General features: G+C 45.0%; 1 protein-coding gene across 1 annotated transcript in view; it reads left to right on the forward strand.

Annotated features, from left to right (window-relative positions):
* Positions 1–8: 8 nt before the first annotated feature.
* ENPP6 (ectonucleotide pyrophosphatase/phosphodiesterase 6) overlaps positions 9–23322 on the forward strand; it is a gene marked incomplete at its 5' end in the record, with an annotated part of 30413 nt that continues 7099 nt past the window's right edge. The window contains 5 exons of the mRNA XM_009574504.1: positions 9–159; positions 11015–11194; positions 17123–17234; positions 21463–21604; positions 22636–22815. Coding sequence (XP_009572799.1) covers positions 9–159; positions 11015–11194; positions 17123–17234; positions 21463–21604; positions 22636–22815 — 765 coding nt within the window. The remainder of the gene's footprint in view (positions 160–11014; positions 11195–17122; positions 17235–21462; positions 21605–22635; positions 22816–23322) is intronic.

Genomic DNA, 23322 nt, shown 5'->3' on the forward strand with positions numbered 1-23322 from the left:
TGTTCCTGCTCGATGGCTTTCGCTTCGACTACATCGACGACAGCGAGCTGGAGGGTCTGCCGGGCTTTCGGGACATTGTGAACATGGGGGTGAAGGTGGATTACATGACCCCAGACTTCCCCAGTCTCTCCTACCCAAATTACTACACGCTGATGACGGGTGAGTACTTGCATTTCTGTGCTGTGATGCTCCTCGGAGCTGCCAGCTCCCCATGCCGAAGCGGAGGGCAGCTCCCCATGACTTTTTCCTTCCAAGATGATGTAAAAATAACGCAAATCATGCTTTTAGCTGGGAGTTTAAAAGCACTGAGGCATTACAGCTCAGTATTACTTGTCTGAAACCTGCTCTGAACTTGGAAACGCCACTTGGAGCTGATTTTTGAAGTTCCCCTTTGCTCTGCCGCGGTGCTGCTGGGTCCCTACCTGCTGCCACCGCCGCGGCACGCCTGCCCAGAGCTCCCCGGTGGGAGCGCCCGTGGGGGCTGCTGCGTGTAGAACATAAACACGAGTGGGAAATGCATGGAAAATTAATATTGAGCCTGCTCACAGACTTTCCAGTTAATAAAAAGGTGTTTAAGCTGAGGGTGACTGAGAGAAGAACTTATTGTCAGCCAGCAGGTCTGTTTTGGCAAGTTCAGTGTTAAATTTCTTTTTAAACTTAACAGACTTTTTTCTTTCACTGGTCCCTGTCTTAACGTTGCCCTAAGTCCTTGTATCTGTAAGATAATCTGAAATAGCCAAATAGAAAGATATTAAGGATTTTTGCTTTTGCTCCCCTACACTTTCCCTTTTTCTGACTGCCCAGGAGGGGCTTTCAGAAAATTGGGAGGATAGTAATGATTTTCATGGTGCTGATTTCCTTTTAATCTAAGCGGAGCAACACATGATTACAGTGACACTAGGAAGTACAGAGTACAGCTGAGCCCTTCACATCAGAGAAAGACACCCTGGAAACAACATTTAAGTAAAAAAAAAAAAACAACAGAAAAGTTTTTCTGGAGTTTCTGATTGGATTTTTCTCCAGAGTTATTTAACAACCAAGATTCTATGGTTCTTCCAGCTAACGAGGAGTGAGAAAATCTGTCCTCTCCAAAGATATGTGGTATCCTCTGCTGTCCTCGGAACAATACAATGCCCAGTGGTCCATATACTGCTTGCTGGGAAAGCAAATAGATGCCATTGTAAGACAAAAATCTGACATCAGTTGTGCCCAGCTTGTTTTGAAACCCCTTAACCCCTTCCTCCCTCTCTTGGGAGAGGAATGCCTTTCTCTTGCTCATCTCTGAACAGAAAAGAGTACAAAACCATAACGGGTTTTTTTCATTACTTGGTGCAAATGCATGAATGCAGAGCAAATGTCACAACTGAAAAGAGAGGTGTCACTCCCCTGTGGACCTTGTTCTTTACGTGTACATAGGCAAACCGGCTTAACACTTCATGTGTAAAAAGCCTTCAGATGAAGTCATTAAAGAGAACAGGCAAAGCGACTGCTTTCTCTCCTTACCACATTTAATCATCCTATTAAGTGCGTATGTGTAGAGCGAAGTCTATAATCACCCTCTCGAGGAGTTTTGAAAACATCCTATTTTGTACTCACAAAGAAGGAGTTTTGTTTTAGATGACGAAACACCACTACTAGACTTTTCACATTTTTAGGGTACCAGAGTTTCTACACCCCAGCTTGAAGCAATGAGACAATCCATGAGACCAAACTCAACTCTTCTTGCAAGTCTCCTGGCCTTCATGATGAGGATCTCAATGCAAATACAACTTAACCGCAAATAACAATTCACCTTCATAACACATGAGTCACAGCAGTGCTAAATAGGTCAGGAACCAACCAAGGACCAAGTTTAGGCGATGAACATGCCCAAAGGAAGATCCAAGGCTGCACTTGAACCCTCAGGGTTTAGTGGACCTCATGGCTGTGTCCTGGCACGACAGCAGAATAAATCCCATGGCTGCACTGTTCGTACCCCCAATGCCATGGTGCAGTCTCCACAAAAAGGAGATGTCACGTTTTAGGTGATGATGGGGTTAGGAGTGTGGGGCACGTGGCAGCGGGAGCGTTAGCTGTGTTCAGTCTGTGCGCGTTCGATTCGCAAAGCTGGGACAGCTTTTGGAAAAAATGCAGCATGGCAGGGTGACATGAGCATCGTGCCATAGCAACCTGCTTAGGGACTGGTCTCCCCATCGCCGCTGTACGGGCATGGGAAAGCTTACATGGCATCTCACCAGTCATTCATCTCCCCTGGCGGGGGGGACATGACTGTAACTGGTTTTGCTTCCGTTTGCAACTGGGATGTGTGGGACTTAAATGTTGCCATAGTTTCTTCTGGGAAATCAGGGACTACAAGGGCAAGCTATTCTTCCTGTCTTGTCCTACACTGCTGCTTCATGAGCTGTTAGGAATCTCCCGTTTTAACCTCCAAATTGCCGAATTTTAGCATTTGTGAATGTGGTTTCGTAGTATATTGGTTTTTTTCAGCTATATCAGCTTAAGAAATTTCTGGCCCCACCTGCACATTCCCACACCTGGCTTTTTCATTACATCCCACCACTTTTTCGGGCAAACACTCCCGTCCCTTCTTTCTCTGCTCATTCACAAGATCTTGTGGCCCCACATCCATTCAGGAGCGTACACAGCTGCCAGGTCTAGGACAGCGTGTGCGGTTGGGATATATTTCTCTCTTGCCTCTATCCATTCATGTGAGCAAGGCCTCTGCTTTCCGCGTACTGCCCTTCACCCCACATCCACGCAATCTTCATGACTCCAAAGCGGTTTAGTTGTTACAGAGGGAAGTTCTCCCTCATTTTGGTGGCTTTGGAGGAGGACAGTGGACTCTGCTCCTCAAACTCCATCACCGTTGGGACAGGTCAGTCCCCTCAAACGTAAACTCACCTCCTCCTCCTGCCCAGACCTGCAAGCAGAGGTCAGCAACATCTGCCCCACCGCGTCTCGGTGCAGCTGCCAAACTGCACCCGTCAGCCCTGCCAGAAGGTTGCTTTCCTCTGCAACGGGCAATAGCAAGCAATAGCATGCAGCGCAGCTGCCCGATTATCTGCAGGATCTTCTAGTCATTATATTTTACTTTACTGATTATTTCAAGAGGGCAGCCTAACTGAATTTAATACTCATGAGGAATAGCAAGTTTACTGAGATTTTCAAAGCTATAATCAAATAGATGCAACCATAACTGATGACCGAGAGCCATGTATCTAAAAACAACTAACTAATGTATGCTAATGTGAAGCATACCCCGTTTTGCTGAGACTAGGCGCTAGGTGAAGCACCGACACAGTGGGAAGAATAGGGCCCAACCTAAGTAAACGTAACAGATAAATTTTGGAAGAGATGCAGGGGGAGGGAAGTGACTCGCCCGTGGTCACACAGTGCTGCAGGGTGGTGGCAGAGCTCTCCATGGGTCCCCCTCCTACTTAAATCAGCTGCTGCTCTCAACCTATGAGAAGATATTTGCTGGTGCTTCCCCGAGTGACACAGAAAGCCTCAGCTCAAAGCCCGGGGCATGCTTAGAGGTCTTTTCCCTTCCTCCACATCTACAGCAGTTATGAGAAGGAAAACCAGAGCATAGAAACAATGCTAATGGTTTGGCTTCTTCATGTAAAGTCACACAGTGACTCAGAGCTCGGGGAGAAGCTCCTGTCTCCCTGCAAACCAGGGCACGGCATCATGACCTGCTATTTGCTTGAAGAAGCACCAAATAACAGCCAAGTCACTGCTGGAGCAAAGGGATCTCGCTGACGTGCAATGAGAGAAGTTGTTCTGTTACAAAAATCTGGTGGTGTGCAAGGTAGCCCAAGAATGTACCGGCTCAAAATCAGACTCGTTGAAAAGCAATCTTCTCTAACAACTTCATTCATGCCATGTTTCTCAGTTTTGGCTTCCACAGTGGCCTAAAGACTGGTTCCTGGGTGGTTGGGTTGTTTTCTGAGCTGCTAGACTGAATCCTACCTGGTGTCCTAGCTCTCCATGCTCCAGCTATGATATTGCAGTTGTTGACCTGAAAGGTGTAGCATAAAATGGCGAAGCAGATAGAAGGAGCTGTTGCTGCTGACATGTGTATTTGAGAGAGCTTTGCAGGGCTTGACGTGGGCTTGGCAAGGGAGGGAAGAAGAAGTCCAAATATGCATATCCCAAAAAGCTCACTTAATCACACCATGTGCTGTTAGTTTTGCAAAGAAAGGAATTAAGACCACAAGCCACCTCGGGTTTGTATCCTGTGGGGAGCTTGTAATATTTCCCTTTCCCTGGCTCGGCCTGGCTCTGCGGGGAGCTCTCATGCCAAGCTAAATGGAAAGTCTGAGGTCTCCCGTAACCGCTGCAACACAAGTTACTCCTTCAGAGCCCTTCGTGCCATCATATCTCTCGAGAAAAGCTGCCCATGCTGAAGAATTTGGGTCTTCCTTGCCTGCCGACCTGCAGGTGTTTTGGGGGCTGCTGGGGGGCCCCCTGCACCCCAGCTCCCCTGAAGCCCCCCCAGCTCAGGGCATGTGGGGGCCCCTCATTTTCCAGCCCAGCCAGCTTAAACACGGGTGGACGGTATCACATCTGAGCTGGAAACTCGGGGAGGATTTATTTTCCAAGATCCTAACAACAAATGAGGTCTTTTCTGGCAGGTCCTCTGCGAGGACGCGCCAGCCGCCCGGTCAGCTGTGCGGCCCCGCGTCCAAGAGCCATATTTCTCTTGGCCTCCATTGGAAGCAGAGGGAGTCTCTGCTCGCAGAGGTGGGTGGGTGGGTGGTGAGCTGCTTGGAGAGGAGCCAGTGAGGGGCCTCTATGTCCCTCTTTGGACAGGACCTCATCTTAAATACTTGGCAGAGAGGCTGCGAGGTCCCATGAAGCTTGCGGGATGGAGGAGAAGGTTGAATAGAGGATGTTTCAGGTCTCCTGAACCCCAAAGTGAGGCCTGTGGTCTTTGCAGGGCTGTCCCATAACTCAGCGACGGCATGTTTGGGGCTTCTGTAATACACAGGGGTGGCACATGGTGTTTCCCTGCGTGTGCCATCGCCTTGTACCGTGCACGGCAGGAGGGAGAGGGGCAACACAGCAGAGGCCCCAGGGATGGGTGACAGTCAAGCTCTGCTCTGCCAGACTGAAGGTTTCACCCATCTCCTCTGCTTCTACCGTCCTTCCTCCACCCCTCACCCTCAGTGTTGGCCTAGTTGACTGCTGAGGGGCTTTGGTGGATGATGTTGCACTCTGATAAATAGCCAGTCTGCTTCTGGTTTCCCCTGAGCACTGCAAATCTCGATATGTACACTGTGCCCCTTTTATTCCATGCTTTCTGGGAGCAAATGTCCTTTGGGCTCCCACCCCTGGAGTTCTCTGGGGTCTGGCTGATGTGCATACCTATCAGTACATTTATCGTCTGCTGTGAGAAGTCTCCTGGTTTACAGCACAGCACCTCCACTCTCTGTCCACTCAGTACCCAGGGGAAGCCCCACCTGGTGATGGCTCTAGCGGATGCCTCTTTTCTGCTGCCTGGTTAATGGTATCCAGACTCCAGCCTGGTTCAGAATAGGATGCTGACAATTTCTGTTTAGCAGTTAAGCAAGTTTTTAACTACATAAAGAATACCTGCATATTGTCTGAGGCATAAAAAATGGAGGGATAGGAGTACAACAGGGAAATTTATTATCAGTACACATGAACTGAAACTATCTCAACTTCACTGTCCAAGCTGAGAAAAAAGCCAGCAGGACACAAAGAGCATGACGAGTGACAAGGGAATAGGATTTTTTCTTTTTGCTCCTCTTTTAACCACCACAGATGCCAGCAGCAGCAAAGATTTAAAAGATTCTCTTCGTGACATACAGTTTTTAAATGAATAGTCTCTTCTTTTTCTTGGATTCAGTAGCTTTCCATTTCTAAAATTGTACGTTGGGAAGCAAAAAAGCACGAAGTTGTCTGTGGTAATACTATTAACTGGCAGGGAAGGGGTACTGTCCTAGCAAGGACAGGCTGGAGAAGAGAGTGGGAACCGGGAGGGTTTTTCATTTTCACATTCTTCATCTCGCTTTGTTTACTCACCGCCTGCAGGAAGACTGCAATGCCAAGTGCCAAGATTTTTCTCTTTCACACGTACACAAAATGTTGTAAAAATCTGTGTTTGCTTTCTAAAAAAATGGAAACACTTTCAAAGTGGAGAACAGAAAGTTTTCTCTAACACAACTTCATATGCTACAAATTAAAGAACAGAGTTTTTTCCTTCTTACTAGCTACAGCCTCACAGCTCACAACTAGTATACCTGCTACCAGCTATTAGGAGCAGTAAGTGGACATCCACGTACCAAGGTATTTCTTCGCCCAGAGCTGAAGTCACAGCTGATAAACAGAAAACTGCCAGAGGCTCATAACCTCTCTAATGGTGCAGGCAGCAGCTTTGCATGTTGTTTTGTTCAGGCCCTCCATAGTGCTTGGAGCTGCGGTGCCCTCGAGCCGTAGCCAGCTGTGGATGGTCGGGGGTCCCTTAGCCCAGCGTGGTCTCTTAGCCCACCGCTGCCACTCAGGTCAGGAGACCGGCCCACAGCTCGGAGCACCTGCTCCCCAGGGCCGCAAGACCCACCTTCCCGCACAAGCAAGCATCCAAAGCCGAAGCTGGATGCTTTGGAAGCAATTTTTGTGCACCCCAGCCCTGGCCCCATTATGAAAGCATTGAATTAAGAGTTTCACGTGCTTATTAAATGAATCCCCTTCAGGAAAAAAAAAAAAGCTGTGTAAAGCAGAGATTTTTCTGTGCCTTTTGATGTGATCCTATTTGGATTGCAAAGTCTTGCGTGACATAGGCTAAGGTGTTTCTGCTTTGGATCTGTCTTGTATTGGAGGTCATAAAAAGTTGGAAAGACTTTGCCAGCAAGCTCTTCTGGAACATAAATTGTCCGTGCCCATCTTGCAGGTACTGCTTTTGCTTGGGGGCCTGCAGATGGCAGGGCCATTTTGCCCAGACCAGAGCTCCCCTCCTGACTTCTCATGAGCCCTGGTCTTCTCCAGGCCACTTAAGGTTTAGCACACGGGTTTTGTTTTTTTCCCTGAGGTCTTTCTTTTCAAAGCAGGGCAGATAAGACCCAGCAGGGGAAGAGCAGAGCACCGCATATATCGAAGTGGGCAGAGCTGGGCCCTTCAGGATGCTTTGCTCACAGCAGGCTGGGCTCAGACCTTGGGGACGGCAACACCACTATATCTGCTCCGGAGCAGGAATACAGTGCTGGTGACTTTAAAAGTCCTGCTCTCTTCCTCCTCCTGGCAGGCAGCATGAGCAGAGCATTTCCCAGGACAAGTCATCCAGCAGGTCTCCAGGGGGGTTGGAAGTGGGGTGAGGACCTGGTAAATGAGCAGGTCTGGGTCAGCATTTAGGTGACCCTTCAAGCCAGGGAATAATGGAGGAAAGACATTGTGGGGAGGGAAGGAAAGGGAGAAAGGGAACTGCATGTCTCACTTCGGCTGTTAAAACCTATGAGTGCACAGCTGTTTGTCTGGAGGAACTTAACTCTTCCCCAACCTATATAGTCCCCTGGCAGCCTGTACTTGCATCTGCCCTCCTGGCTCTTGTCACTTTCCCGGGGAGTGGGGACATCACGGTGGCACATGGAAGGAAAGGTCTCACCGTAGCAGCAAGGCATCTGTATATTACATCGTACAGTACATTTAGCTAAATCCGTGTACTTATGTTCATCATCAGGTGGATACCGCGTGGGTACAGATTATGGTACCTTTGCTGCATTGGCTAATACACACACCGTGGCTTCTCTGATAAATCTGGTTTGCTCAGTGCAGAGACAGTTTACCTCTGGTTTGTTGCCTGATGCACCAGGTATAGCATTGCGCATCTGCCACACGCCGCCTCTCTTATAAAAAAATCATTGACTGTCCCAGAAGAGCATTTTCTCTTGTAGATTTAGACGCAGGTGGTCCCTGTGTGATACATCGTGCCTACTGGCGATCCTACGCGCTGTCCCTGCAGTCAGTGAAAGATCACCAAAGAAAGAAGAGGTCATTCCTGTAGCAAATGCTGCAGGAGCACACGCTCTGGTTTCCACATCTCACATACGGTCAATGTAGGGTGCACAGTGCTCAGCGTTACTGCGCTGTTGTTGTGGGTGGCCAAGTGGCTGCGTGTTTTGTTGGGGTTTTTTTAATTTCATCTTTGTTTCGCATAGATTCATTTGAATGCTGACAAAAGTGCCTGGAGACATGGGAATGTGCTTTAGACAAAGCCAATGCTGTAAGAAGTGTAGTGTCCAAGTAAGCTGTAGCACGCAGACTTGCAAATGCTTTTGCTGGCTCTCTTCCAGAAGGATACAGCAGTTATCATATTCCTGGGAACTATACCCTCTTTGTTTTCCTCCTTTGCTTGAGGAAGGGGTGCTTTCTACTACCATTGTAGTGAGTTTAACTAATGACATCTGTATGCTGAAATTGCTTATTGCCCTGTTTCTACTTTTGTAACTCTTAAGATAATGTTTGATTACAGAGGAAAGCTGCAGTAATGGAAGCAATAATAAATTCAGCATGTTATGGTGACTGTCTAACATGCTGAATTTGCTCTTTTGATAATCATTAAAAAGGAGATCACTAAAGGTCATTTTCTCAGGATGGAGAAAATAACTTACAACAGGGGATGTAAAGAACTCAGGCTGTACAGGAGACTCAAAAGAAATTTGAGAAGTGACCTTAATTCTGCGTATGAGCGTCTCTGAGGGGGAGAAATGCCAGCTATCGCAGGGCTTTTTAATTTCAGCAAGGCACAGAATAGCCGTGGTTGAAGATTAACAAAGGTCAAAAATAAAATTAAAGACCAGGCATATTTTTTGAACAGTGTTTACTGATGATAAATATTGGGATGAGCAACCCAAGGAAGAGATTGATTAGTCGGGTATTGATGTCTTCCAAGGAGGTCTGAGGTCTCTCTGGGATACAGGCTTCAGGCAAGCAGACGTGAATGGTCATGTCTTTTGGTCTGTCTGCTCATTTGATGTTCCCTTCTGGCCCTGTGAACCAGGGGTGTCTGCAATGGAAATTCATGCCTTACAGTCTTCTAGGCCTCTTTTTCAATATAAAAAAGAGAGTTGGAGTCCATGAAAGAATGAACTAGTCCGATGTGGTGATCAGAAGAATACTATCCTCTGTATTATGCACACGGTTAATTAAACTTCCCAACGATGCTACAAAGAACAATCTCCATTCTGTTCCTTAAAGAGGTGGGCAAACTGACAGCAGACCTTAAATCCTGTAGGGAGCTCACATCATCAGCAGCTGGAGTTCATTGTTTCTATACGTAGACCACACTATACACCATACAAGTATGTGACCTAACAGCTTCAGCACCGACCCGCAGGTTCCCCAGCCTGGCACCAGGTCCCTGCCTGAAGTTTATCAGGTTGATACATGCTCAGGAGTACGTGGACTTCAAGAAGCTGAAGAGATGGGATTGTCCTCTAAGTAGGAAGGCTGCGTTTTTAATGCACTATAGAGGCTTCCTTCTAGCTCTTTTTAGACTTACAGAGGAGAAAGCACTTTGCAACCTTAGGAGGACAGATTACTGCCCATTCAATCCACCAGTTTTCCTGTAGTAAACCTGTTTGGTTTAATATGGTGAATAGTGACCGCCACAAATTAGGACTACTTTTCTCCACTGGGGCGAAGGAAATGTTTTGCATAATTGAAATACTTCGTAGTAGGGATGGAGAGTTCAAAATCCATTTCAAGGTCGCATGTACCCAAAGTATACAGAGTCCTCTGCTCAAAATGATGCCTTTTCAAAACAAGCATATCAAGGTTGTTTCAGTTCTGATCTCCATGCTCAGTCTCACAATAATCAAAGCCTGTTATCTGGATCCTTGCGATACCGTGACTCACCAGCTAATGATGACAGTGTCTCACGCATGCATCAGTCGCTGCTTTTTAAGATATAGAATTCGTGAACTCCCAGTACAACTTAATCTTCAACATTTCATTTCCCATTTTTGTTAATTCACCTGCAGATTAACTCTTAAAATACAGTATCTTCTCTTCTGACAATGACAAGAAGTGGAAGACATCTCTTGGCTATTATATACTAGTTTCTTGTAACACAAAGTTGCCCAAGGGCCCCCAAGATGCAGCAAGAGGGCTGAAAATGTCTGATGAAATGATTGCTGTCCCCACAACCAAGAACAAAGCGTGTTCATTTAAAAAAAAAAAAAGCTAACAATAATGGAAAATAAAAGTAATATATAAAGGTTTTTAGCCTAGTTTTTGCTTGTTTGTGGAAAAACAATGTGCCCTATGGATAAAGGAGAGGGGAAATGCAAGTTTCCCAAACTTTATTCTATGTTTCCAGACCGTGCTTTTATCCCCTCCTGTTCACAGACTGCTTCCCACAGCCCCCTGGGTCTGCGTGCCGGCGGGTACCTTAAAATGGCCTCAGACTTGGCAGATGTCGCGTGTGTAGAAGGAGCCAGGCGACAGCCAAACATGTGGCACCCGCGCGGGCTGCCGCTGCCGTGGTTTGTGTGTGTGGACTGGGTACAGCATGTCGAGCAGGCCACGGGGTGCGGGATTTGTTTCTTCTGGCCTCAGCTGTCTAAAAGTTGGCTGTCTGAAGCTAAGCGGATGATGTGATCCTTCTCTACAATTAATAGAGAGCGATATGCAGAGGACAACTCTTCCCAGATACCTTAGATGCTTATCTTAGGATGGCATGAATTGCTTTCTAGAGATGCCTCTTCTTCTCCATTGACTGTGAAGGGAACACAGGTGGCTGACAAGCTTCAGCAACTAACTTTGAGGTGGCTGAACTGGGGAATACAGAGAGCTACCTAGAGGACCTCAATAAAAGGTAGCAGAGTCAAGAAGATCGTGTGAGTGATTGCAAGGTAAGAAGTCCCTGAGTTCAAATCAGGGCTTTTCATCTGATCTGCTGGATGATCCAGTGGTAGCAGTGGTGGTGCTGGTGGCATCCTTCAGCTGGAGAACACCAATCTGATTGTGCTGTTTTTTTTCTCCACCCCTGAAGGTCGGCACTGTGAGGTCCATCAGATGATTGGAAACTACATGTGGGACGAAAAGGCAAATGTATCTTTTGATATTGGTGTGAATAAAGAAAGCCTGCTGCCTCTCTGGTGGAATGGATCGGAGCCTTTGTGGGTCACAATGATGAAAGAAAAAAAGAATGTTTCCATGTACTACTGGCCAGGTTAGTACATAAAAAATTGCTACCATCTTAACGGTGCATCTTTACATCTAAGCACTCCATACACTGTAGGATGGCTCTTTAATGCAGTTCTGAAATACAGACAAGAATTATGAGTGCTTTACTAACCACTCATAGAATGAACTGTCTTTTCTTAGGCCATGACAATTTGCATATGCTTAGAAAGGAAAAGACTGAAGTGTCACTGGAGGTAGCTTTCCATGAAACGTTACCTTCGGGGGGGGCTGGCTTGCAGAGCATCCCCTCCTTCACCACCTGCTCATTCCTCTTGCCCACCTGTAGCTTCTGCTGTGCTGAATGGTTGCTCCATGAATGCATGGTTCATGGAGCAACACTGTAGACCATGTCACTGATCAAAGTTAAACAGTAACCATCCTCCCCCAATGCTTGTTTGGTTTTAACCTGGAAATCGGTAACTGAGAGCTGAAGACAATCTATTCTGTGGGCACAGCAAAATCCAGCTGAAAGCAAAGCATCCTTTGGTGAGCTGGAGTGAGCACTCTTGTCCTCCTTCATCGTTAACTCAGCTGAGGTCCCAGTTGCTCTGAGTCTGAGCCGTTCATTTGGAGGGACTTGGCCTTTCCGTTCCTCATTTGTTGGATATTGGACCACTGAAATCACTAGGGATGTATAATAACGAGTCTTTTTTAACAAATAGGAGTATACCCTTAGGCTGTCCATTTAGGGATCCACATGGAAATAAACGTTCCAGCTGTGCAGCCAGACCAAATCCCTTGCAAGGTACCCAACTTCTCAACTTTTTGACCTTTTAACTCCGCTACCTAAGTGGTATGCAAATATCCTCGTACGTGTAACTGCAGGCTAGAGGACCACATGTTAGAAGAGCTGTACTGAATACAGCCAGTGCCAGTGGGTAGGGCAGCGGCAGCTGACTCACGCCGCGGGCTCCTGGCCAGCTCGTCTTCTGCATCCTGGCACACATGTGCCTGGTCACGGTCTTTCCATGCAATGTGGTTGATGGCGTCCCAGAGAAAAGGCCACAGTACTCAGGACAGGGAAGAAAGAGTGAACCAAGATGAAAACCACTGAAAAGCCATGCAGAGTGTTTCTACAGTACTGAGGAGTGAGAAGATCTGAGGGTGACCCTATTGCCTTATGGAGTCAAAGGCAGTCCAAGGGACTGGAATTGCAGACTAGATATAATGGTTTGGGTCAGCCCTCAAAAAAAAGTTTCTTCTTATTGGAGATCACCCAAGTGACCTAACAGCAATGCAAATAGCAGGATATAGAAATTATACAAGAATGTAGAAATTCTTCTAAAGATTTACAAAAAGACCCGTTTCGACAGACTATTCATTTTTAACTACTAATGTAACTGCTATAACTAATGTAATAGCTATAATTATGTACTGAATAGACGTAACAGTCTACAGAGAGCTACTGAAATCCAAAAGAACAGATCACTTTTCATTAAATTTACCTAGCTCCTTCATGTTGCCCTTTGAGCAGTGTCTCCCAGGGAGAAGACACATGAGGTGTATATGTATGTATCCCTGTATACATATGTATACCCTTCACACTTACCTGTCTACTATTTCCAGTGGAAAATTGCAAGGAACAATAGAGCATCCCTTCTCCCAGTGCTTATGCTGCAAAGTGTATGCATTGACTCTCTTACAACACAGAGGGACACTTTTTTGCGTGGATCTGGTATTTTAGCTGTCGACTGTGACGTGTACATCTGTCTGTCATTAATTATTTATCTCTGACAGAGGACCTTCGGCAAAGTCATCAGTGCCTCAGTTCAGCAAACACTTAAGCACATGCTTATTTTAAGGGTGTTTGTAGTCTCAAAGGACACATTGGCCGTACAGGGCCAGGCACAGGGCAGGAAGCGGGGTGAAACGTAGAACTATTGAACTAAAACACAGGGCAGCTGGGCTGCAGTAGGACTCCAGATGTAACTGGAGTAAACAGAAGTCACCCCAAATGCAACAGTATTTATTACATTTTCCCTATATGATTTTTTTAAACTGTTTTCTAGTTCCACAGTAAGGATGTAAACCTTACTTCTAGATTTATTATTTTGAAGCTTTAAAACTTTAAAAGGCATTTGACTGGGGAGCGATGCCAAACAAAATGAAAGAAAAAATAATCAAGGTGGGTGAAGGTCCCACAGACGTTTGCACTGAGTATAATCTGCTATTAGTGATTTACTTTCCAGCCTGAGGATATACTGCTGCTTAGTAACAAATCTTGCGAATCTGATAAAGATCCAAACAGGAGAAGTTTGGGAAACTGTTAATAGGAACAGCAATGTTCAGCCAAATTCATCACACTTTGTTCTGGAAGATGCTATTTTCTCTCTAGCCAGCAGTAAAGACAAACGAGACTGATCAAACATAGCAGAAACGCGTTGCGAATGCCAGCGAGCTAATTCCCAGGGTTAACTCACACCACTGCCATTTCCTCCTCAGAGCCAGTTCCAAGCTTTGCAAAGCCTGAACCCAAAATCTGCTGCTTCGTATTCTTCCCTATGTTCCTCTCTCATGAATAGTCAGTGCTTAAAGGAAGAAAATCCAGACCCCAGCAAACAGGGACAAAGAGCAGGAGGGCTGTGGGATGCGAACACCCATCCATCACAGCTTTATCTGTGAGCCCAACATAAACACAGCAAAGACAACTCATGGGCAGAATTCATTGGGGCTCTCCTGCCTCTAGAAGCGGAGGAGCCAAATTACCACTGTGCCGGGGTCCCATCCGCCGCTTCTGCCAAAGTACAAGCACTTGGCTTGTAAGGACATTTTTCTCCTTTCTTCACGGTGTTTATTAGGCATTTTCTGCTCTTCAAGGAAAAAAAAGGAAAAATTCATGTATCCCCTGACTGTTTGATTGCTAAGTAAAACACAACAGCTAACACCGTACGTGGGTTGAAATGTGCAGCCTCACGCCCAGGTTGCCTGTCTGAAGCACTGCCGCGGATGGAGAAGCCCCAGAGGAGTGCGAGAGCATCCCGGCGGTACCACCAAAGTCAAAGCTTTATAGCAGTCCTCACGCTCAGCCCGGTGGGTAACGTCACCCCAGACCCTCAAACTCCTCCATTTTCCAGCAGCCTCTATGCAACTGCTTCAGCTGAAATGCAGTGACATCTTTTCTAAACACTGAAATGAGAGCAAGGGGAAAAAAAAGACTTTAAACCCAACTTTTTGCCATTTAAACACAACATTTACCAGACGGTGGAGCTAGTTTGGAAAGTTTTCAGAACCTTCTGTTATGACATGAAGTGTCCAATTCTTAAATCAATGTTTAGAAATGCAGTTTAAAGCTGGCAGAGGTTCAGGTCTCCATGTCAGATAGCTAAAGAGGAGCCTATATATCACGTGCGAGAAGTCCTTATTCCTGCTCCAGTAGTTCAGGTTTTTAAATAAAGGTTTAGCATCATACAAAACTGTGCAGAAAGGTATCTAACATTACATCTTAGTAAATACAGCTCATCTATTTGTAGTTCAACCAAGAAAAACTTAGCATTCCCTTTGTCTGGCTCCAAATCTTTTTAAATTTCCTTCCCCGTAATATTTAAATGAGAAAATTTACCATCTGTCCTGGCCTCTACCAAAATGAGATTTAAATATTGAAGGGTCTTCATGGCCAGTATTTTGGAATTGTAACAAACCTTAACATCAAAAATCCAATTTTAAGTTCTGTTCATCACAGCGGCTTAAAAAAAAAAGAAAAAGGAAGCTCTTGGTATCTAAGCAGCGTGACTTTTCAGTGTTACTGCCAATGAACTGCACACTTGAAGACCAATATTTAGTGGCCAAAATGATTTCTAATTGTTGCTGCCTCTGTAGACTTTTATGTCATGCTCATTACTTGACAGTCTAGAAATATCAAAGATGTCTGAGCAACTGAAATATCCCAGATCCCCAAGACGTTAATGCTTCCAGATAAAATTATCTCGTGAGTAATTCTGAGGAACGTTATCTGAGAAAATTGTAATCTGATGTCAGCATCTGAAGAGGAAAAAAGAGGCAAAATCATCATATTATTCATTGGCTATGAGCAGTCATCCACCCGAACAAAAATACTACGCGTTTCCAAACGCGTCCTTAACTTCTTGCCTGGCTTTGAAGCCAACCTTTTCCCAGACTCAAATGTTAGAGGAGAAATTGGCTCTGAAGTTCCACTTCAGTCCTGAAATACTAGCAAAGCCCACAGAGGACTACTGCATCACCTCTAGCATCCGAAGTAGCTGAAAGCCAGTGTTTTGCTGCTGGTAGCACCCAGGACATCATGCAAAAGACTGAAGCTGCACGCCCTCAGGGCAGGGGGCAAGGGCTCCTGCTTCCTGGAGGTGCCTTCAGGTCATTCACGGAATACATTTTTTTGATGATTTGGTTAGGTAGCAGCTGGGACCTGTCTCTGTTGCACAATGTAGTTTCTTGAAGGTGCTGTGTACAGATGTATAGAAGTTCTACTGTGGGACTGTATGGAGAGTCAGTTCTTGTCAAGTAATCTGCAGGCTGTTCATCCAGGTTGCAGGTTACTTTTGTGGTGGAGAGATAAACACTAAAGTATCTCCACGCAGAAAGGGGAGGATATATGTTTGGGGCAACAGGGGAAGAACTTTTGGAAAGGGTAACCTCTGTCTGACTTATCTGGCTTTCTGCAAAACAGTGAAGACTAAAATATTTCCTAAGCTTAAATGTTTAAGTTTTTCTAATCTTTCGTGATACTCCTGAGAAGTCACGATCAGAAGTCTCTTAGCCAGCTTAGCCTGAGAGCGGTGTGCTTTTCCCTGTGTCCCAGTGCTGCACCTCAGCGATGTGAGCTCATGCGGGCTGAGATGCAAGACACTGACAAATTCTCTTTACTGAGTGTCCCAGTAAGCAAACCACTGTAAATTGTCTCTGAAAGTAGCTCTGCTTGCTCTAGTGCCCCCTCTGTACTTAACACCTCCTGCGCAACCTTCTTCCCCCGAGTCAACTTACGACAGCCCTGAATGCCTACTCCTTTCATCCCAAAGGAGAAGCAAAGGGACCCAAACGCAGGCAGATTCAGGCTATGGCTTAGAGTTGCCTTTTTGACCTGACTGTATTGCTGTATGCAGAGGCCATTTTGCAAAAGATCTCTTTCTTTTTTTTACCTTGTGCCCCAGAAATAAACCAGAAAATGCCTAACTGTGATGGGAGGACTCTGGGGCTCTCGAAGGATAATTTGCATGAATCCAGTGTTTCTGAAAGCACACTTCTTTTAAATATTAATGTTATTCAGCAGCATAGTAAACGGAGAGCAAAAGGGCAAAAAACCCCACAAAAACATGTTTTTGTGTGTTCAGGGCCATGTTCTCCTGTAGGATTTGTTGCCATAAATTTCTGGGCCACAAAACAGACTGTATTTTGCAAAGAAGCCTGCAAGTTACCAAGCAAGTTAATTGGTTTATACTGTTTTAATAAGACCTCCTGGGAAACAGATTTAATAGTGGAGTGCCAGTATCACATAATAAAATACGGTTTATAGAGGATATTACGACGTAAGATACAGTGTGTCTAACTGGAAAGTATTTGCTGAACTTTCAGGGAACAATATCTAAATCTATTATGTTGGAAGCCTGGAAGTGAGGCTATGTGGCCACAGTAGTTAAAATGAAAACAAGCTAGCGATTTAGGTGGAAACCGTCTGCTACGAGGGAATCGAGAGTTTTATTGTGGGAAGGTCACACAGAGACCTTCCTTTTAGAGAGGGAAATAAAAGGATCCAATGTACGGTTTGCTACAATCACTCGTCAAACCAACCTCTCTCCCCTTTTCCCTTCCCAACCACAAGGTTTCCTGAAGGGGAAGGTGTAAGGTAAGTAATGTCACAGGGAATTTACAAACCTGAACTTGGACTCCATGGGGTCTGTGATCAAGGTGAAACAGCAGAGCTTACCACGTTCTTCGCTCGTAGGTTGCGAGGTCGAAATCCTTGGAGTCAGACCAAGTTATTGTCGCGAGTACTTCAGTGTCCCAACAGACAAAAACTTTGCGGATGCCATCAGCGATGCTCTCGAGTCTTTGCGGTACGTCACTAGACTTCTGCGGTGTGGGGTTTCCTCTCTCAAGGATGAGTATCTGGGTTTGCTATCAGCTTTGCTTTAGGGAGATTTTCAGGATTGGCTCCCAGGTAAGAAGATGGGGGTCAAGACTGCTTTATAGCACTGTCATAGAAACATGACCGTAACAGAAACAGGCCCTTACATTAAGATCGGAGGGAAAGATGTGCTCCTCTTTTCCTGTGTAGGTTACAACACAAAGGAGACATCCTGACTTACTATTTTTAATTTGCTGTTTCAAATAACTTCAAGATCAGTCTGAGAGTATCTGTTCACTGACCTGCAAGAGCAGACTTTGAAATGCTTGCATTTAGAGAGAGCTCCTGGGAATTTGGAAATTCTGAAATTCAGCTCTGGTCACTTGTTTACCAGACCAATGCTTTGGCTCCTTCTGCATTTTAGAACATCTCAGGCACAATGATTTTGGAGTGGGCATTCATTTTGTGCAAATATGAGAATAGAATAGAATAGAATAGAATAGAATAGAATAGAATAGAATAGAATAGAATAGAATAGAATAGAATAGAATAGAATAGAATAGAATAGAATAGAATAGAATAGAATAGAATAGAATGAAGGGACCTACAACAGTCATCTAGCCCAACTGATAGGAATGATGGGAATATATCTCTCAGAGAACTCCTAGGCAAAATGTGTGCTCCACACCCAGCTTTCCAGTTCCACCATCTCTCATCCAAACATTAATAAGGGACAATTCGACATAGGTTGTAAAATCAGGGAAGATTGCACTGCCATGTGTGGAGCCAATGCCTCACTTTAAGCTTCCTCTTCCAAAACCTTGTTGGTTCCATAATTTATCCAATCCTAGGGTACACGTCTACTTTGCTACTTGCGAACTGCCATAGCAACTTGAATCTGAAAAGTTCTGTATTCAGATGCTGAGTGTTGATTGTCCTTGAAACAAAGGCTCTAGAATGATGAGAGCGCTGCTGGAAATGTTGCTCCCAGTTTCACACTGGGTCCTGCTGCACAGATGCTCACAAATCACAGTCTCGTTTACAGCACGGGGCTTAGAGAGAAGCCGCCTTAGAACATGTGAGACATTTGATCCTGATATGATTTAGCTTAGATTTTAAGAAAATGACATGAGGAGGTTATATGTGCCATAGGAGACTTTCTGGAGCTTCTGCGACACTTTTAATTCAGTGAATAAAGAAGGGGATGGGTCAAGATATGCTTGAAGCTTCCTGCCTGGTTTCTATGAAGCAAGGTGCATAAGGCTGCTTAGGACGGTTTGCAGCTTTGTAATTGCAAACATGACCAAAAACAAGGCACAAACTGTTAAAAGCTCCAGTACTTCAGGCTGCTCTTTTGGGTAGCTGGAGCCCATTGAAAACGTTTCAATAGCTAATTCACCCCAAGTCACAAGGCTGCTTGCTGCTGCCTTCAGTGAAAAAGAAGAAAAGGGCAGGGACACAACAGTATTGGTGGGGCAGCTCGCAAGAGGTGACAGCTGGTGATCTCAAGAAAAGAGCAAATCCCTGTCACCACGATGTCTGCTGTAAACACCAGCTACAGCCTGCTGAAGAGCCCAAATCCTACAGATCATCCTGGAGCTGCGGGAGGTCCGGTCGCTGGTGTCCACTTACACACCATCCCTCTTGAATTTCTGCCTGGGTTCTTTTCTTTAAACTGTCTGCAGCAAGGCAGGAAAAAGCAAAAAGGAACGATCGTCGATAAAATTAATAATCAGTTGTGGGTGTAAATACTGCAGGAACTTACAGTAAGAAAGGAGGGTGGAGAATGAACAGATTAAAAATCAGGTAGGTTTTCCTTATCCTTTCTCTCATTCATTCTCTTCGTTTAGTCTTTTAAAATTTAGCAAACAATTTTTTGCTGGGCTAGCCCATAAGAAGTAAAGCCTCTGAAATGCCTTTGTTGTAGGCGTATTCATTTAGCAGGAGTTAGCATCTCTGGGTAGAAGAGTCTGGAGCTGCATTTTATTGTCACCTACATCTTTTGCAAGAGCTGTTCAAAGGCTGGCAAATCCAGCGTGTTTCCTTTTCACACCCCAACTAATTGAAAAAGCCCATTAGGCTGAGGCTGGCACTAGCTATATGTGGGAAAACAGCCTGTGGCAAGGGCAGTCTGTTGCCTGGAGCAGTGCCTTGCTCAGTTGCCCTAATGGCAGGTATTAGTGGTTAATGAACTGCACTTATGCTCCTACCATTAGCAAACCTTACAGGGATTTCAGGGTAGAGAGAGTCCTTTATTGTGGTTAACTTGAGTTTGGGCACGGGAACATCCTGACCCATCTTAACTTCACCTCCAGCCTCTTCAAACAGGTGCTTTGAGACCATTATTTAGGCCAAAAATACTCAAAATTAAGTCAAGCACCCGTTTTTGGCAAGTAAAACTAAAACCTCCCTTATGTCTTTTCCACAACTATAATTTAAGGGCTGTTGTAATCTACTTACCTTCCTGGACATGTGTCATGAAGTTTGCGCGGTACTTGCAAAGTGTGTTGATAAAATATAAAACCCTTTTTGGTATTGCCATCGATGCCATCCAGCTTTCTCCAGCAAGCTTTCCTTAGCCGCTTCTTTTGAAAGTTACTGGTGATGGGAGAAGACATGACTAACACAGTTAGAAAGACAGATTACTTCTCCTGTGCAAGCCATGATCAGAGATGCCTAGTTTTCTTAGGAAAACAGGCAAAAAATGGAAACAAAGTCAAACACAATCTTACAAGCTCCGTATGTGTTGTACCCAATCCTGCAAACTCCTAAGCATGCCGCATAACTCGAGCTTGTCCTGTTGAAGTCATGTGCAAAGTTGAACGTTCACCCTTACAGCACTGAGCCCTCACTGAGAAATCTCACCACAGCCTAAATAAGACCACTTGTTTTATGCAATAAATCTCTTCCTCAGCTTCTATCTTGATCGAAATGATCATTTAGTCACAGGTGAGAAGACACAAAGCAGTCTAAGCAGCTAATTAATACAGGCATTGCAGCAGAAGAAAACTGTTTCAATAGGCTCAGTGAGTGTGTATGCGATACAGAAATTACAGGGTTAAATTTTAGAAATTAATTGATGCCTAATACAGATGGAAAGTAATGTTTAAAATTAAATTGGGGGGAGGGAAGGGCTGCTTCATTTGGATGATTTTAAAATCATGAAGAGTGAGAGAGAACACTGTTCTGCAGGGCCAGCAGTGGAGAAATTCCCACCACAGCAGAGACCTCCAGCTTCCCCAGGACTGCTCCTCTGAGGCCTTCAGCAAACTTACAAATGCATTCAGTCAGTCAGTCCCTCACCTCTGATTTTTTCTCTTCTGCTCACTCATTACACCAGACTACTCGGGTGTCTTTAATCAGAGAAGCTGGACCTGTCAGGACATCACACAAAGTCCTGTAGGGATCTTGATCTGGATAAGGGCATGTATTATGGATGACACACCCTGTCATGTATTAAGTACAGTAGAAAAAGACTGGGTTTGAACTTCATGAGCATAGATTTGCGATTTTATCCACAGGGCTGCTCTCAGGGAGCTTTACAGTGAACTGTAAAGCGGTCATGAAAATGTAATTAAGCACTGATGTATGCGCAACCCCCGCTAATTAGGCTGAGGGCATTCAGTGCAGAAATGTAGGATCAGCTAAACTTGTGCAGCTCTGAGATTACCTTAGTTTCCTTTTGGTCATATTCCTGAATAAAAAGTCCATCTAAAATCTCACGCCAATTCATACCACTCGGGATTTTGCAAGGTCATGGAAAAGCCCATCCTGAGTTGACCTCGGTGGTTTAAAAGACCTCACACAGGAGAAAGCCAGAAGAGCCAAACTTTAATTAAACATTTGACTGGTAATTCCCACAATCCTTTTAATAAGGGCATTCAGCACAGAAATTAGTATTTCTTCTGAGTCTTTCTTTGTCATTAAAGGAAAAGCCGCCTTCCTAATTCGACGAGGTAGTAGAGGGCTGCCAGGCCAGCCTGTGCTTGCACATAGCAATCTCTGCCTGGCATCTCTGATGGGAGTCTCAGGCAAACTCAGGAGACTCTGGGCATGAATAACGAGCCCAGCCGTGCGACGGTGGGCAGGAAAGCACAGGCTGGAAGCAGAAAATGGGGTTTTGTGGCTCTACGTGCCGGTGAGGACAATAACACCAGCAGCCAGGAGGTCTCCGCGTGCGTCAGCTTCTCACTCCTTCCCCTCCCTCCCACCTCCAGCAACGGCAGCGCCGAGATGGCCGCGGTGTACTACGAGCGCATCGACGTGGAAGGCCACCACTATGGCCCTTCGTCCCAGCAGCGGAAGAACGCTTTGAAGGAGGTGGACAAAGCCTTGAGCAACATGATCACGCTCATCAAGGTGAGTGGTGTCCGAAAACCCAGCTCCTGGGTGCATTTGGAAAAGGCTTTTAAAACTGCTTTTTGTGGCACTGCTGAGAGCCTATTTAATGCCTGTTAATTGGATGCGTTGACTGTAAACTTTTATTTCCTGAGAAACAGAGGCTACTCAGATCATGTGGAAGTCAAGGCACTGTTCCCCTGATTTTTATTTTCATGGATGGTTTTATAATCCTCCTAGTGGATTATTATACTGATAGCCCCGGGAAGACATAAACCAATATACATGTTGCTCTGTTTATAACTTGTGTTGCTGACTGGGCTTTATAGTAGGTGAACGAATCAAAACTGCTTGCTTCCTAAGGTTTGTGGAATCAGACAATTAACTTTTATAGTGGTTTTTATGGCACCATTCAGAACTCTGTACTTTAAAATTTGTTTTAAAAAACATTATCTAAATGATTTTGCAGTGAGAAAAGGAGGATACCAAGCTTTGGGGTAAATGTCAATCCTATGAATATTTCTGACAATGATAAAGGCACGTTGGAGTTTTTTATGTGTTTCAGTGAGGAGAGGAATATGTATTTCCAATTTCACTAAATTATAAAAGCTTTAATGCTAAGTGCTCGTGTTTGGGAGGGGAAGAGAGAAACACCTCTGCCACAGGTGGTACCATGACAAAGTTGCTCTTCCCAAGCCGTGTTGGCCTACAGATGAAGAACAGCTGGATAAAATCCTGTCTAAGACCAAGTGGGACAACTGGTTTGTGGGACTGGGATGTAGCATCTGGTTATTTAGCAGGGGGGTGGATTTATTTTGGAAAATCTCTCTTTGGCGCTAACATCTCAGACTCTTCCAGGGCAGCAAGTGAGAGTAGATGTCCACCATTACAGGTGGTGGCAAAGCACATTGCATGGCACTTGCAGCCGTGCTCCTTCTGGCCAAATTCCACTAAATCAGTGGAGGTCAAATGGGGATTAACATTTTCCAGCAGGCACAGACAGTGTGAAGCTCTTACCTGGCCATAATGTCTGTCATGCACTCGCTTCACAGAGCAAGGGCCTTCAGCATGACATCAACGTCCTCCTCTTCTCTGATCATGGGATGACAGACATCTCTTGGGCAGACAAAGTGATTGAGCTGAAAAACTATATCAATATGAGTGATACCATACAAATGAGGGACCGAGGTCCTGTTGTGAGCCTCTGGCCAGCTCCAGAGAAGCACACGGAGGTAAGTACACCTTATTTTTATTTATTTAGTTTTGTGTTTCCTTGTAATAAAAAAACAAGGAAAAAACAAGGTTGTTTGCTCGTAACATCCAAATCCCCCTCTCAGAGATGTGTGTAAAAATCAGCCTGAGGCTCTTACCGGGAGTCGACTTGGATCCTGTAACACTCTTGTGATGCTGGTTTCTGAAGGAAAGTCACGCCAGGCAAATTAAAATGCATGAACTTTCACCGTTATTTGGCACAGATATGTGCTTTCAAACCCCACCACTATGTGCTTCTGATAAATAGCTAAAAGGTTTTAGCTCAAAATCCATTTTTAGGATTTTATATACGTATTAGTCAATTTATTGACAGCCTAGCTGGGATTTTCAAATGATCTGGAGCAGGTCAGGCATTCATATTCCAGTAAACTCCTGAAGAGTTCGAGGAATTAACTCCATTAGACCAGAATTACAAAAAATAATTTTTTTTACAATATTCTCCTTTGAAGAATTTTGATGAATAAGCA

This window comes from Fulmarus glacialis, unplaced genomic scaffold (genome assembly GCF_000690835.1).
Source record: "Fulmarus glacialis isolate BGI_N327 unplaced genomic scaffold, ASM69083v1 scaffold38113, whole genome shotgun sequence".
Lineage (NCBI taxonomy): Eukaryota > Metazoa > Chordata > Aves > Procellariiformes > Procellariidae > Fulmarus > Fulmarus glacialis.